At 39.7% G+C, this 15,508-nt stretch overlaps 1 protein-coding gene across 7 annotated transcripts in view; it reads left to right on the top strand.

Moving 5' to 3' along the window:
* Positions 1-15,508, top strand: part of LOC149192069 (las1-like family protein) — a 251,744-nt gene that overhangs the window by 40,466 nt on the left and 195,770 nt on the right. For 3 of the 7 annotated variants that reach the window (XM_089404471.1, XM_089404467.1, XM_089404465.1), the window contains exons 2-3: positions 6,460-6,761; positions 6,853-6,944. In XM_089404471.1, the coding sequence (XP_089260597.1) occupies positions 6,615-6,761; positions 6,853-6,944 (239 nt within the window). In that variant the 5' untranslated portion in view covers positions 6,460-6,614. The remainder of the gene's footprint in view (positions 1-6,459; positions 6,762-6,852; positions 6,945-15,508) is intronic. The other 4 variants (XM_089404470.1, XM_089404466.1, XM_089404468.1 and 1 more) reach the window with 3 other exon arrangements.

The raw sequence follows: 15,508 nt of genomic DNA, 5'->3' as shown, positions 1-15,508 counted from the left end.
CAATCCTCTGGTGCTGTGAAAGTAACAGCTGGGCCTTCCGTTAATCAATGGAGCTGTCCATGGATTTGAGATGCATTCCATTATAGTGTTGATGAACTTAATAGAGATTCCGAACTTTTGGAGAACTGCCACTAAGTACTGATGACTGACTCTGTCAAAGGCATTGGCCATATCCAGCTTGATGACCATGCATTTTTCATTTCTTTGAATACTGTTGTGTATGGCTTCCTGTACAAGAATCACGTTGTCCGTTATTTGTCGTTTAGGAACAAAGCCACCTTGATTTTTAAAGATGAGACTGGGCAGGATCTTTTTCAGTCTATTTGCCAGAATTTTTGTAATGATTTTATAAGATGCATTACATAAAGAGATGGGTCTGAATCGGTCAAAAGAGAGAGGGTTTGACTCCTTGGGGATGAGCCCCATTTGAGAGGTTTTGGTGTTTTCTCCCATCTTGTTTTTTTTAAAAACATTTTTAACCATTCTTACAAAGTCTTTTTTTATTATGTCCCAATGGGTCTCGTAGAAGGCAATGGTGAAACCATCTAGCCCGGGGGCTTTATCTGAATGCATGCTCCACGTTGCTTCTCTTATTTCCTCCTCTGTCACCTCCTTCTCTAGCTCACTGTTTTACTGATCGCTAATTCTTCTGTTAACTTGCTGAAGGAATTCAGCGCTGTCCGGTGGTTGTTCTTCTGCGGTTAGGAGGGTTTTGAAGTATCTATGAACTGCTTCTTTGATTTCTTCCCTCTCCTTTATTTCCTTCCCTTCAACCTGAATCTTGTCAATTTGGCTGCCCGCTCTTCTTAGCTTGAGATTATTGTGGAAAAAGGAAGTATTTTTATCTCTCGCTTTTAGCCCGAGACACCTGGATTTTTGTCTCAATTCCTCCTCCTCTTGTCTATTTTGCCTATAAAGTTCCATAAATATTTCTTTCTCGTGAACATGTCCTTGCTCCGTTGCTTGCTGTTCTTCATTTTCTTGACTCCATTTTTCCAGATTCTTATGTAGCTCGACTTTTTTGTTTTTCTCTTTTAGAGCGTTCTCTCTTACCCAAATTTTTATTTTTGCTCTTAAATTTTCTAACTTGGATTCCCAAACGAAGTGAGGGGAACCTGCTACATTGAATTCCCAGCTGTCCTTTATGATCTTGCTAAACTCATCCTTGCTGTCCCAATTTTTATTATATTTAAAAGGGATCAGCCCATAATTCTCCAATCTGTCTAAAATCAAAACCACAGGCTTGTGGTCGGAGGCTGTAGCATGTACATTTTGCTCTTGATGGATGAGAATCCTGTAGCTATGCTCTCTTGAATTAAGATCCTGTCCAATCTCTCTTTGATGTTTTGAGTTCTGACTCTTTTATTGCTCCAAGTAAATTTCCCGTTACATGGAGGAATGTCCAGGAGTTTGTGAGCTTCTATAATTTCTTCCAGAGCTGCCCTAGAAAGGTCATTGAGATACTTCCCTCCCATCTTTTCTTCAATATTCCGAATTAAATTTAGATCACCTCCTAAAACTAGCTTGTTTCTATGGCATTCTTGCAATTCTTTTTTAACTGATTCCCAACATAGTGCTTTGTCCCTGTAGTGATTTGGAGCGTAAATGTTTAACAAGGTGTACTCTTCTTTTGTGGTTTTGTTTCTGAGATCTGTTTTGACTCACCACTTGCTGAGTTTTTGACTAGTGAGATCCCACTTCCCTTTGTTCCATATCGTGCCAATACCTCCTGAAGCTCCAATGGAGTCTGTTGCTGTTCCTTCAAAACTTTTTTGTTTCATCATTAATTTTTGGAATTCTTGATTGGTCACTTTGGTCTCTTGGATCATGAAAATATCTGGTTGTTCTTGCTTTATTAAATCTCGGGCTGCATTGATTTTTAGTGAGGAGCCCAAACCTTCGCTGTTCCAAGAGACCAAAATCATTATTTATTTGATTTTGGGTGAGCCCTGATCTTCTCCTTCTGCTTTTCCTCGCTTCCTTTTTGTTTAGCCATGAAAAAATCCATTGGTTGTTGGGTACCTGTAGCCATTTCTTTTGCTGTTGCCTCATCTCTAATCTCTTTATTCGATTTCCTCCCTGCTTTTTTTGGCTGCTCTGAAGTGTTGTTGGATTCTTTGACTTTGTTTCTTGTGAGGATCCGGTCTATGGTGGGTGGAGGGGATGGGAAGTTCTGTATGGGAGAATGGATGACAGCTAAAGTTTTGTCTTGAGTAGGAGAACGAGGGGATGCTGGTTCTTCTTCTTCCAAGGTTTCAAAGGGGTTAGATGTCGAGGGTATTGGCTGGACCGTTTTAAGGGGAGGAGTGGGAATTGCAGCAACGTTTTCAAGGGGCTGTTTGGGGTTTGGACCAGATTTTTTATTGTTGGTTTTCTTTCTCTTAACTTGTTTCCAGGTGCCTTCATTTGCTTGTAGATTCTCAACAGTTTCAGTTTCTTTTAGTTTGTTACATTTATTTGCAAAATGACCGTATTCATGACATACCGTGCATTTGAATGGGATTTGCTCATAGTCCAGCTGTTGGATGTGAGTGCACCAGTCCACCTTGATCTTTATAGCCTCCGGAAAGCTTTTCCCCAAATCCACTTCTACACAGATCCTGGCACAAGCATGCATATTGTCCTTTGGTTCGCACCTGTCAATGTATTTGCCGACTGCATTTCCGATTGCTTTGATCGATTCGTCTCCCCAGCAATGTAGCGGGAGATGAGGCAATCTGACCCAAACCAGCACAACATTTGGGATGTCCATCTCTAGATCGAAATCTGGAGACCATCTATTCAAGTATAGTCCTCTTGAATCCATAAAATATGGACCGCTTCGGAATATTAGGTTTCGATCTTCTTTGGTTTCGAAGAGGAACGTGTAATATCCCCTGCCACAAAATCGTATTGCTATTTTCCCTTGGATATTGGCGCTCCAGTTGCGCTCCACCGACTTCTGAACCGCTCTGGGGGAGGGCCAAAGTCTAGTGAATTGGCATACCATTCCTCTTTCAGATAGTGAAATGGCAGCTTTCTTGGGTAGACCTGGAGGTAAAGAGATTTCCGGAATATCTTCCAGTTTTTTGACAAATTTAGTTGCTGTTGGCTTGGTTTTTGGTGCACCATTCTCTGACATTAAAGAAGCAAAGGCCGCTACTTGTTCCTCAGAGCCTCGCTGATGGGGTGAATCGCTCCCTTCCATGAGGGGTGAAAGTCGGGGAGGGCCTGCAGCAGAGCTGCCGGGAGGGAGAGGCAGAGCCCAGGCACGCGGGGATGCCAAGATCCAGACTGGGGAGGCCTAGCAGCGGAAGCTGCGAGGTAGAGGAGTTGCAGGAGGCAGTAGAATCAGGGGAGCAGAGCTAGGTCAGAGCCTGCGCCTGGTTTTTTTTCCAGGGTTAAGGTTCAGCCGTGTGGGGAGTCTTATCATATGATAAATTAGAATTTTTCTCTCCAATATAACAAGATTCTTAACCATGCATATTCAGTCACATTTTACAATGGATACTATTAACTTGTAAATAGACTTTGTTACATTACCATGGCTTATCAATACCACATGGCCAAAAAAGATAACTCATTTCATAATCAAAATATTTTGTAAATATTTTATTTTAATTTAATTGTATAACATTTTTAAAATTAACTCTAAAAGCAAAAATGTTATAATTACTTTTGAGATATATCTATAGCCTCTATCCTTACTTCTACCAAAAATATTCCATAGAGATTAAATCAAGGTCCCAATAAATTAGAAATGATAGTACTTTTATATATGGAGATGTGAAATTTATATAATATAAATAATATTACTTAAAACTAGCATAGATCCATCAAGGATCTACCAAGTGATGAGAGGAATTGAATCTTTCGAGGTGCAAACCTTTCTTCAAGTTTTGCACTCAAAGAAGTTTCGATCCCTCTTGGTGTTTGGTAGATCCATAGTTAAGATGGATCTATCCTGTTATAATACAAACTTTTCCAGTTTTTGTTTAAAAAGTAAAAAAAAATGTTAGAGGAAGAGAAGTTGTAACAAAAAAAATTACAACAAGAGAATTAAGGTTTCAAGATGAAATTTGGCAAGAGCTTATTAGAAAAAGAGGAGGAAATTTCTGTCTAAGAAATCATAGTCTCTTTTTCTATGTGGTTCATGGTCCCTGGTGACCGGTGACCGCTACGTCCACGGAATGTTTATACCAGGCAGATCTACTTGAAGGGATCACTTCTTGCCGGCTCAACCACAGAGCTTGACCTTGTCAAGAGAATTGAACCGGTGACCTCTCAATAGCAGAGGTGCTTTAATGATGGGGACTCGACCGACTGAGCTAACCCTCGAGGCTATCTAAGAAATCATAGTCAAAGACTAATTGTACAAATTAAGAAGTTAAAAGGATGCTGTAACAAAAACAATGTATTGGCAAAGAAACACTAATCAGTCTAGGTGAATCAAGTGGTAAAATCCAAACCATGGATAAAGAAACTCTCATAGAGTCAATCAAAGTAGGAAAAATGGATGTTGCTACCAACAAAGTTTTATCAGATGAAGGGTGTTTAGAAATTGAGATCAAGAAAAAGATTGGTGAGCTTAGGAGACAAACCATGGAGAATGGAACCAATACAAATCCAATTGACATCACAAAATTAGAAGGATGCTTATGTTGGAATGTTATCAACCAATAAATTGTCAGAAGTAACAAACGATGAATGTGCTAGCATTGAAATCAAGACACAAGAAAATGATGCCTTATTGCTATCCAAGTCACAAGAGTCATTGTATTGCTTAATGAACTGACCAATGACAAAATCAATATGAATATAAACTACATTATTCATTCTTTCAGAAAAACCATAATTCCAAATTAGAGTGGGAATGAAATTAACACCTTACTTGGAAATGCAAGAGGGAGAAGTTCTGTCCAACCAACTTACCAACAGAAAGTTCCTAAGGAGATTGACTTGTTATGAATTGATCCATATACATTGCAACAATTCTCTTCAGCACTACAAAATCAATATGAATATAAACTACATTCTTCATTCTTTCAGAAAAACCATAATTCCAACTTAGAGTGGTAATGAAATTAACACCTTACTTGGAAATACAAGAGGGAGAAGTTCTGTCCAAACAACTTACCAACAGAAAGTTCCTATGGAGATTGACTTGGTATGAATTGATCCATATACAATGCAACAATTTTCTTCAGCACTTCGAAGTTCATTTTGATTTGTTTCTTCAGCACTTCAAAATTCATTTTGATTTGTTTCTTCAGCACTTCAAAATTCATTTTGATTTGTTTCGTCAACCCTGACAACATCAGGAACAGAGCATCATGTAAAAGCATTGTAAGCAAGAACAAAGATGTAGCCTTTTTCCATATCATGCTTTGAGGACAAACCATCTGTGAAGTGAGGGGCAATGTAACATACATAAATACACATAATAATAAATAACCAAAGGGCATATGTTTAACAAGCATGTCTATTGAAGTATGTGACCATTCAATGTATACTTCTACCCAATGTCACATGGTATTGTAATCATACTATATTATAATTATTCAATACATTATATTTATCCTATATGATTTTCTTCTTCATTGTCATATTAATTTTGGATATTTAGTGTATGAACCAGATTGGTTCATTACAAATTTCCACTTTTCATAAAATTTGTGACATGATATTCATACTGATTGCAGTGTGTCATTACTTATGGAATAATGCCTTTTCATATGTTTGCTATTCTGAATGCATGTTATTAAGTTTGTGCTTCTTAGTCTATGCTGCTACCAGAAGTCGACATATTTACAAAAGTTACATGTTCAAAGCCAGTATACTAACCAATCTCTTGCAATTGAACTTGCGGCATGGTCCTTTAATATCACTAACTTCTCAATTTGCAGCGAAGGTTAATTAATTTGAGCTGTAGAATGGGGTAAACACACATCATGCTAAGCACATCCCCATGAGTCACATAGAGAGATCGATTGAAATATAGTCAGTAATCTTTTTTCTTTTTTCTTTTTTGTTCTTTTTATATAAGAGGGCCCCTAAAATCTCATTTTTTGACCTTTGAGATTGTGATGTATACATTATGGATGGATCGTTGTATGATGTATGGTTCTATGGATTAACCTATTTGAGTTTGAAATTGGATGTAAGACCGATTGTGTTTGTTTGTGAGTAGACATGATTCATTGATAATAAAATGGCTAGTTTTTTGATATTTTCTTATATTTTTTATAATCAGGGATGATGGTGTATTCTCACATGTTCCACTTGTTATTCATTTAATCGTTACCTGTTCAGGATTAAATCAGATAACTGTTATTGCCACTACTGAAGTTCATGAGAAACTTTATATACGTTATTGAATTAATGGAATTTTGAATGTTTTAGCATGCATCATGAGCAGACATGTTGGTAATTGTTGATTCTTTTGAAACGTTGATATTTTGTGCAAATCTCATCTTGCAGGATCTTCCTTCTTGGAGTCAGATTAGCAGATCAGTTATTGTATCTTAACTAAATCTCTTTACTATATAGGTCCTGATACTGTTTCACGTAAGATAATCATACAAAAGACTGCTGTTCTCAAGTCGTTATTTATCTCTTTGTATTTGTGTTAAAGAATGCCAATGGGGCATAAAGGATGTCAAGACCACTTTAGCTCATTGAGATACCGGTTGGTTCCTTGGATGAGTTGGGATGAATGGAATTTTGTGCATGAAGCACTATTCTCAACTTCATCAGAGTCAGTTTCCATGGCTCTAAACAGAGTAAGACCTTAGTTGCTTTTTTTGCAGGATTTAATTTTCAAACATACCTCACTTTGAATAATATAATGACTAGTATTTTACTGCTGTGCAGATTATAGCATGGCAGGGCAGGGGTTGCCTCCCTGTGTCTGTGGAGATCACGGCAACAATCAAGGATATTCATCAGAGGGATCCATTCTTCACGTATGTGTTTCTTTCAGCCAAGCTGGAGCTTGTTTTCTGAATTATTTGCAACTGTTCACAGGCCAGCAAGATTGCGTCTTCTTTACTATGGGAAATAACCACAAGTCATAACTTTTCATGCTAGGAAGGAATGCTTACTTTTTACATTGATTATTTGTTAATTTTAGGAAACAATGGTATGTTCTATGCTTTAGAGCAATTTTACTTCAATTTCTTAATTAGCCCAGTATCAATATCCAGTTTAGCAATCACATTGACATGATAGTAAAATGCAGATAGAACATAAACATAAACAGTAGAAGACAACCCAAGACAAGAGGACACAAGATGTGGTACCAGCCAGGAACAAACCCCAATGTGGGGAAACCCTTGATCAATTCTTCATATAGCCTTCAATAGTTCAGCAGAGAGAGAGATAGTACAATTTACAAATCTGATAATTTATAACAGCAGCGAAAGAGCGCTAACAAGAAAGGTCAATGCTGGTCAACAGGGCAGATTTGACCCTCAACAAATTGGTTAACTTCAGTCAACTTCGGCCTCCAAACAGCAAGATGAATCAGCCCTCAAAACAGCCCAAAAACAACCCAGTCAAATCTGGTCAAACAGCCAACCTGCGGTCAGCCCTAGCTGCAGCCAATGCTGGTCAAAGTCAATGAATGACCTTGATTTTGTGCCCAGAAATGCGGCTTGTCCAAACAGAAATACCTCACCCAAAAACGCAGTCAAAGGAGGTCAACGCTTGGTCAAACTGTCCAGAAATTTGGTCTCCTGAATTTCGGCCTACTGAAATTTCGTTCTCCTGAAATTTTGGCCTCCTGAAATTTCGCTCCTCTAAAATTTCAGACGTGGAGAGAGAGAGGCCCAAAAATCTGTACCCAATCAATGAGGGGAGAGAGAGAGAAGTGTGAATATGAGTGTGTCCAAATGAGGCTAAGTCACCTTTTATTTATATGCAACCTTGAGGATGAATAGACGTGACTGTTGGGCTTCTGAGCCTACATGAGTTTGCTGGCCGACCTTGACAATTTAACCATAATCAAAATAAATTCATAACTTCATTTGTACATGTCAGAATCGGATGATCTTTAGATCAATCCTACACCTCTCGGAGAGAGGAATCCAAGAAAAATATCAGCTGTCATAAATAAGATGACCCATGTGGAGTTTGACCCTAGCTGCCAATTTTAACACTCCCTCTCATCTAGGGAGAACTCCATCTACTAATCCATCTGCCATCAATGCACTGCTCTGCATTGCTTTGCTTTGCTCTGCTGAACTATGAAGAAGAAGAAGTGATTGAGAATGTATCATACCATTCTCTACTGACCCGAAGTCAGTCCCAATCAAAGGAGAGTGTGTCATACCACTCTTATTGACTCAAAGTCAGTTCCAATCAAAAGAGAGTGTCTCATACCAGTCTTACTGACCCGAAGTTGGTTACAATTGGTCCCAGATCAATATCAGTCATCCTAGCATAGGGAGTACGATAGTATACTATGCGTTCATCGGTAGTACTATGGTCCCTATCCTCATTTCCCTACTCATTGGCCAGATGAGAAGTACTTCCTATGTGTCCCAGACTGCATGGGTAGGATGTCTCAGCGGGAGAAGGATGAACCACTCATCTTGCCTACATGTCGCCAAGGGGTATCGCAGGGGAAGGCTGAACCACTCACCCTATGGTTGCTCATCGCCCCAAGAAGTACCCCAAGCCCCTTGGAGCTCCCAGAGCTCAATGTCCATCTCATATAGGACCCTCATGAGAGGGTCTCTCCATGACTCCAAGTCGTTCTCGGAAAGCCAAGAACTTGACCTTCCCTAGGGGCTTTGTCAAAATATCGACGACCTGTTGATCAGTCCTAGTGTGATGGAGCCTTATTGCTCCTCGTTGTACCATATCCCAGATAAAGTGGTACTTGATGTCTATATGCTTGGAGCGATCATGAAACACGAGATTTTCTAATAATTGGATCCCACTCTGGTTGTCACAGAGGATCACGGTGGTATCCAACACATGTCCAAACAACTCACTGAAGAGCTTCCTCAACCAGACAGCTTCACAGGAGGCCATACTAGCAGCTATGTATTCGGCCTCGGCGGTGCTCAAGGCAACTGATTTCTGCTTCCTGCTCATCCAGGATATCGAAGCAGAACCCAAAGAAAAACAACATCCAGAAGTGCTCTTGCGATCCACCACACTGCCAGCCCAATCAACATCAAAATAACCATGCAGCCTCACATCTTCGGCAGTGTATCTCAGTCCATGAGTGATTGTGCCCCGAAGATATCTCAAAACATTCTTGGCACCAATCCAATGTATATGATGAGGTTCAACCATATATTGGCTCAATGTGTTAACCACAAAATATATGTCCGGATGGGAGTTCACTAAGAACATTAGTGCTTCTATGAGTTGACGATACTCAGAAGCATTTCCCCATTCAGGTCCAACAACACTACCACATAACTTGTTAAAGTTAAGTTCCATCGGGGTAGCCACAGGCTTGCAGTCCACCATCCCAAATCTTTCTAATATTTTCACGACATATTTTCCTTGAGAGAGGAAAATTTCACGTGGCTTTTGCCAGACCTCTAGCCCTAGGAAATAGTGCATTGGTCCTAGGTCCTTCATCTCAAATTCAGAAGCCAACTCCCTCTTACATTTGTGAATGAGAGGGTTTGCACCTGTTAGAAAGAGGTCGTCCACATAAAGTACCAGAATGAGAGGTTTTATCATTTTCAACCTTAAAGTAAAGGTTCGGGTCGGCTTCACTTCTAGTGAATCCCAACTTCATCAGATAGCTATCGATCCTCTCATACCAAGCCCAGGGTGCTTGCTTCAATCCATAGAGAGCTTTTGTCAACCTGCATACATGAGATTCTCGGTCATGAACCTCAAACCCCTCAGGTTGTTCCACATAGACTTCCTCTTTGATTGAACCATGCAAGAAAGCGGTCTTGACATCCATATGGCTATGATCAAGCGTTTGGTGGTGTATCAGGCAATAGGTGCAAATATCTTATCGTAATCTACACCTTCCTTTTGAGAGAAGCCTCGAGCAACAAAGTGAGCCTTGAACTTTTCTGCACTACCATCAGCTCCATGTTTGATTTTGAAGAGCCACTTGGAGGTGACAATTGATTTGTCCTGGGGTCTAGGGACCACATCCCAGACATCATTCTTCATAATTGACTTGTACTCTTCATTCATAGCATCCTTCCATACTTGTTGCTGCACGACTTCTTCGAATGATGAAGGCTCTTTTTGAATGATAGTGCTCATGACGGTCAAGTATCCTTGATACTTGTTCAACTTCTTGCCTTCACGAAAAGTCCCCCTTGGTGCATTGTGTCTCTCGGCATCTTCGAGAGTCTCCCTAAGCCATGAGGGTCTCCTTTTGGAGGAGGAGGGCTCATGAGGAGGAGGATCAATAAGATCCATAGGATTGTTTCGTCTTCTTTTGCACCCTGATTTCTGGTGTCAGCTTCTTTGTCCTTCCTTAGGATAGGAAGGTTGTTGATCTTTCTGAGGGCCATATCTTCGTTGAAGGTGACATCATGACTTATCTCAACTTTCTTTTGACCATCCACATAAATTCTATATCCCTTGGAATTTTCACTATAGCCCACAAAGATTCATTTCTTCCCAGATGCACCCAATTTGCTTCTTTTCTCTTTCGGCACATGAAAATATACAGGACTTCCAAAAATTCTAAAATGAGAGACATCGGGTTTCTTACTAGTGAACATTTCTTCGGGAGTCTTGGAGTCCAATGCTTGATGAAGGCATCGATTTTGAACATACACGACGGTATTTGTAGCTTCAACCCATAGGAACTTCGGAAGGGCTTGACCATGAAGCATGACACGAACTGATTCTACAATACAACGATTCTTCCTTTCAACCACACCATTGTGCTAAGGAGTGTAGGGCATTGTAGTCTCCCTCTTAATGCCAGCTTCTCTGCAATAATCTTGGAATTGATTGGATTCGTACTTGGTCCCATTATCAATCCTCAATATCTTGATGTTCTTCTTGGATTGGTTTTCGATCAAGGCTTTGAAGTGTCAGAACCAAGTGAACACCTCATCCTTCTTCTTTAAGAAGTAGATCCAGGTCTTGCGAGAATAATCATCCGTAAATGTGATTTAATGTAAGTATCCTCCCAAAGAGTTTACGGGCATCATACTAGATATGTCGGAATTAATCAATTGCAATATATCTGTGGTCTTGCTATTACTTGAGGGGAATGGTCCCCTTTGTAGGTTTCCCTTCGGCACATCCTGGACATACACCTTCATGGTCTACTTTGAACTCGGGCATACCTGTCACCATCTTTCTCACATCGGGTAGGGCCTTATAATGAAGATGGGCAAACCTCTGGTGCCATAGTTCAAATTGTAGAGATGTGTCGCAAGACATGGCTCCCAATGGACTTCCTCCAACTTGATACAGAGTGTCAACCTTGAACCCAAGAGTAAAAACATCTTTAAAATTTCTTTTCCAAACACGTACCTTCCCATCGATGAATGCCACCTTGAATCCTTTGTCCTCCATTGTTCAAATGGACACTAGGTTCTTCTTGAGATCAGGTATATATAGTACCTCTTGCAAATGAATAGTGTTACCTTGATTCAATTGAAGGGTAACATTCCCTACTCCCTTCACGGGATAGGTGGCATCGTCTCCAAGGTTGATCTCCAAGTTTGTCTCCTTTTCTATTAGATTAGAGAGGGCTTCCTTGTATTCGGTGAAGTGCCTTGAGGCACCACTATCAATCAGCTAATTTCCCAAAGTGTCCGGAGGAGAGGTAGTGGAGAGGGCCGACATAAGATAAATACACACCACTCAGGCAGGAGTCCTCCAAGGGTGGTGAGAGTAAGTTCCCTGTCAGGAATGACTTCTCCAATCGAGAGTAGATCATTCTTGATCTTAGTAATCCTCAAGAAATAGGATTGAATATCCTCGTCCTTGACCTTCTTAATATCCTTCAACTTATTTTTGAGAAATAGAATTTGATTAGCATTACTAACCTTGAACATGCCGACCAACCTATCGTAGATCTCCTTGGAGGTATTCAATTCAGAGATGTAGGCCACCAGATGCTTGCCAATGGAATCCTTGATAATCTTCTTTGCTTTGACTTTAGCCTTATTGTACTTGGGCTTTGCAGCAACCAATGCATTTGAAGGAGGCTCAGGGATATTACCCTGCACATAATCCATCACTTCTTTTTATTCCAAGGTCAAATCAAGAGACATCTTCCATTCATGATAGTAAGATTTATCATGGAGCTTATTTGCAGTCGGGAAGTAGGATGAGGAACCCATTGAGCCTTTTGTCCTTGTCCAACTGTCTTTGGTGATTGCTCTTTCACTCTTGCTTGGGCTTTGTCTTCACCTCAACTCTGATACCATGTTAATTTTAGGAAACAATGGTATGTTCTATGCTTTAGAGCAATTTTACTTCAATTTCTTAATTAGACCAGTATCAGTATCTAGTTTAGCAATCACATCAACATGATAATAAAATGCAGATAGAACATAAACATAAACAGTAGAAGACAAGCCAAGACAAGAGGACACGATGTGGCACTAGCCAGGGACAAACCCCAATGTGGGGAAACCCTTGATCAATTCTTCTTATAGTCTTCAATAGTTTAGCAGAGAGAGAGATAGTACAATTTACAAATATGATAATTTATAACAGCAACAAAAGAGCCCTAACTAGAAAAGTCAATGCTGGTCAACAGGGCAGATTTGACCCTCAACAAATTGGTCAACTTCAATAAACTTCGGCCTCCAAACAGAAAGATGAATCAACCCTCAAAACAACCCAGTCAAATTTGGTCAAACAACCAACCTACGGTCAGCCCTAGCTGCAGTCAATGCTAGTCAAAGTCAACGTTTGGCTTGATTTTTGTGCCCAAAAATGCGGCCTGCCCAAACAAAAATACCTCACCCAAAAACGCAGTCAAAGGAGGTCAACGCATGATCAAACTGTCCAGAAATTCGGTCTCCTGAAATTTCAGCCTCTTGAAATTTCGGCCTCTTGAAATTTCGCTCTCTTGAAATTTTGGTCGTGGAGAGAGAGAGAGGCCCAAAAATCTGTACCCAATGAATGAAGAGAGAGAGAGAGAGAAGTGTGAAGATGAGTGTGTCCAAATGAGGCTAAGTCACCTTCTATTTATATGCAATGTTGAGGATGAATAGACGTGACTGTTAGGCTTCTGAGCCTACATGAGTGTGCTGGTCGACCTTGACAATTTGACCATAATCAAAATAAATTCATAACTTCATTTGTACATGTCAGAATCGGATGGTCTTTAGATCAATCACACACCTCTCGGAGAGAGGAATCCAAGAAAAATATCAGCTGTCATAAATAAGATGGCCCATGTGGAGTTTGGCCATAGTTGCCAATTTTAACATTATTTTTGGTTTCGTAAATGTATGAATCCTAAAGGTAGTTGCTGTGGCTCAATATAGCATCTACTTTCTACAAGAAGTCAACTTTTAGCATGATGTCCCAATGCATGCTTTCTTCTGCAAGGGAGCAAAATATTTTGAGCTGTCTTTGTTGCACCCCTTTCCAGCGTTTTATCTCTATTAATGATTCAACACTGGAGAAAAAGGAAGATAAAGTTTTGGTCTTTAGCACATGTACGAATACCATGCATTGGTCTTGTTACCACAAAATCTAGCATTCCTAGGAGAGGGAAACCCTACAAGGTATAAACTAGACCAAGAAGCAACAATGGGGTAGTGGCCCACTGTCACCACAGCTAAAACCCCCTGCTCTTTACGGATTTTCACCAGTAGGAGGAGTCTCAGTAGGAAAAGAGATTACTTATGATAGGTATTCTAGGGTTAATGTGTGAAATGATCTCACTAGAAACCCTTTAAAAAAATATGCATTAACATCCATTTAAGGTGAGGGAACAACGCTACTGCCAAGACCCTTCTTTCTTCCAAGTTACCTCATAATCCATGCCAAAATGCCCAAATACAAACAAGCATAAGCACCCTATTGCAAAATGAATAAAGTACCTTTTGATCAAAGCCCACCTTCCAACATGTGCTCATGACAAATGAGTAAGGAAACATATGACTAATGTAGGTGGTGGAAATATGAATGGCACGCCACATCAACTATAAGGTTGTCAGGGGCTGCTGGCTACCAACTGGAAGAGATGAATAGGAGAAAAGCTTCTCCTAGGGGTCATCCAATTTTGGTGGGTAACGGGCCTAAATTTTGCTAGGGTAACAAACAAATTCATGAAATGTACATTAGGCTATCACAATAAAAGAATAAAGTGTTTGTTCTTAAGCATGAGTGTAAAACTTGGTCCATTGTTCATGAGAGTCAAAGTTGTGTAGCTATAATTATAAATTTTCTTTTTGTGACATAGGAATTTTATACTAACAAAAATATAGAACAAGTACAAAGGTAGATACCAGAATAACTTATTACCATGAAATTTAGCAGGCCTTGGAGAGGGAACCCTACAGGGCGAAAGCTAAACCAAGTGCTAACAATGGGGTAGTGACCCATTATCACCACAACCAAGACCCCTTGCTATTTATGGACTTTCGCCAATGGGAGGAGTCTTGGTAGGATAAGATCACCTATGAAAGGTATTCTAAGGGTGGAGAATAAGGTGATCAAGTAGGATCTCCTTAAGAAAGACTCAATATATGGCTTAAGGCTTCACTAGGAAACAATCCACTTTCTACAAGAAGGCCTAGAAAGATATGCGCAAGACCTAGGGTTTGATAGGTTAGGCAAGTGTTGGAGTTCCCAAGATTCAAGGCAAGGAGAAAAGGTTCCTTATGATTGATTTCAACAAGGTCAAGGCTCATGAAACCTTCAAAGAAGTCCTCAAGTTGAGAGAAGAAAACTAGGGTTTTCCTCTTAGGGCAAACACCTAGGGCAAGAGATTTTATGGATGAAATTGAAGTGGATGCCCACCAAAATGAGAGATCTTATAGCTAGGATGCTCTTGATGTTCAGGCTCTCCAACCACGAAAAATATAGTTGACTAGTCTAGCCTTAAAAGGATCGATTTTGAGAGAGAAGAGTGGATACATTTTGAGGGTGATCACCAAGTGATTGGACTAGTGCCTTGTCCTATGGGCATATGGGGTCCAAGATGCTTAAGATAAGCCAATTTTGTTCCTAAGGAGGTTGAAATTTGATGCCCTAGCAATCAAATTTCCAACATTTACCCATTCAATAGAATAATGGAGTTTCATAGGAGAGCTACAAGAAGTTCACCACTAGGAACATTCATTACATGTTATGATGAGTAATGCACACAACATTCTGTTGAAATTGTAGCTATGTTCAATCTTCATAATTGTCATTGTACTTGTATCAATATGAATTTTATATAAAACAAAAGAAGAAAAAATATTATTATTTTCTAGCATGTTCTTCATTCTTTGTTTTTGTCAAAAGAAAATGTAAAAGGGCATGTTCTTTGTGACTGTTGTAAAATAAACAAAATTTGAATTTTTAAAAGTGTCATTTGTCCCTCCAGTTTATCAAGTCGACCCTC

Source organism: Pinus tabuliformis, chromosome 2_2 (assembly GCF_031772625.1).
Source record: "Pinus tabuliformis cultivar Carrire ecotype Pingquan chromosome 2_2, CPIR1, whole genome shotgun sequence".
Lineage (NCBI taxonomy): Eukaryota > Viridiplantae > Streptophyta > Pinopsida > Pinales > Pinaceae > Pinus > Pinus tabuliformis.
Note: the sequence above shows the minus strand (reverse complement) of the source record. Positions and strands in the feature narration are given on the sequence as shown.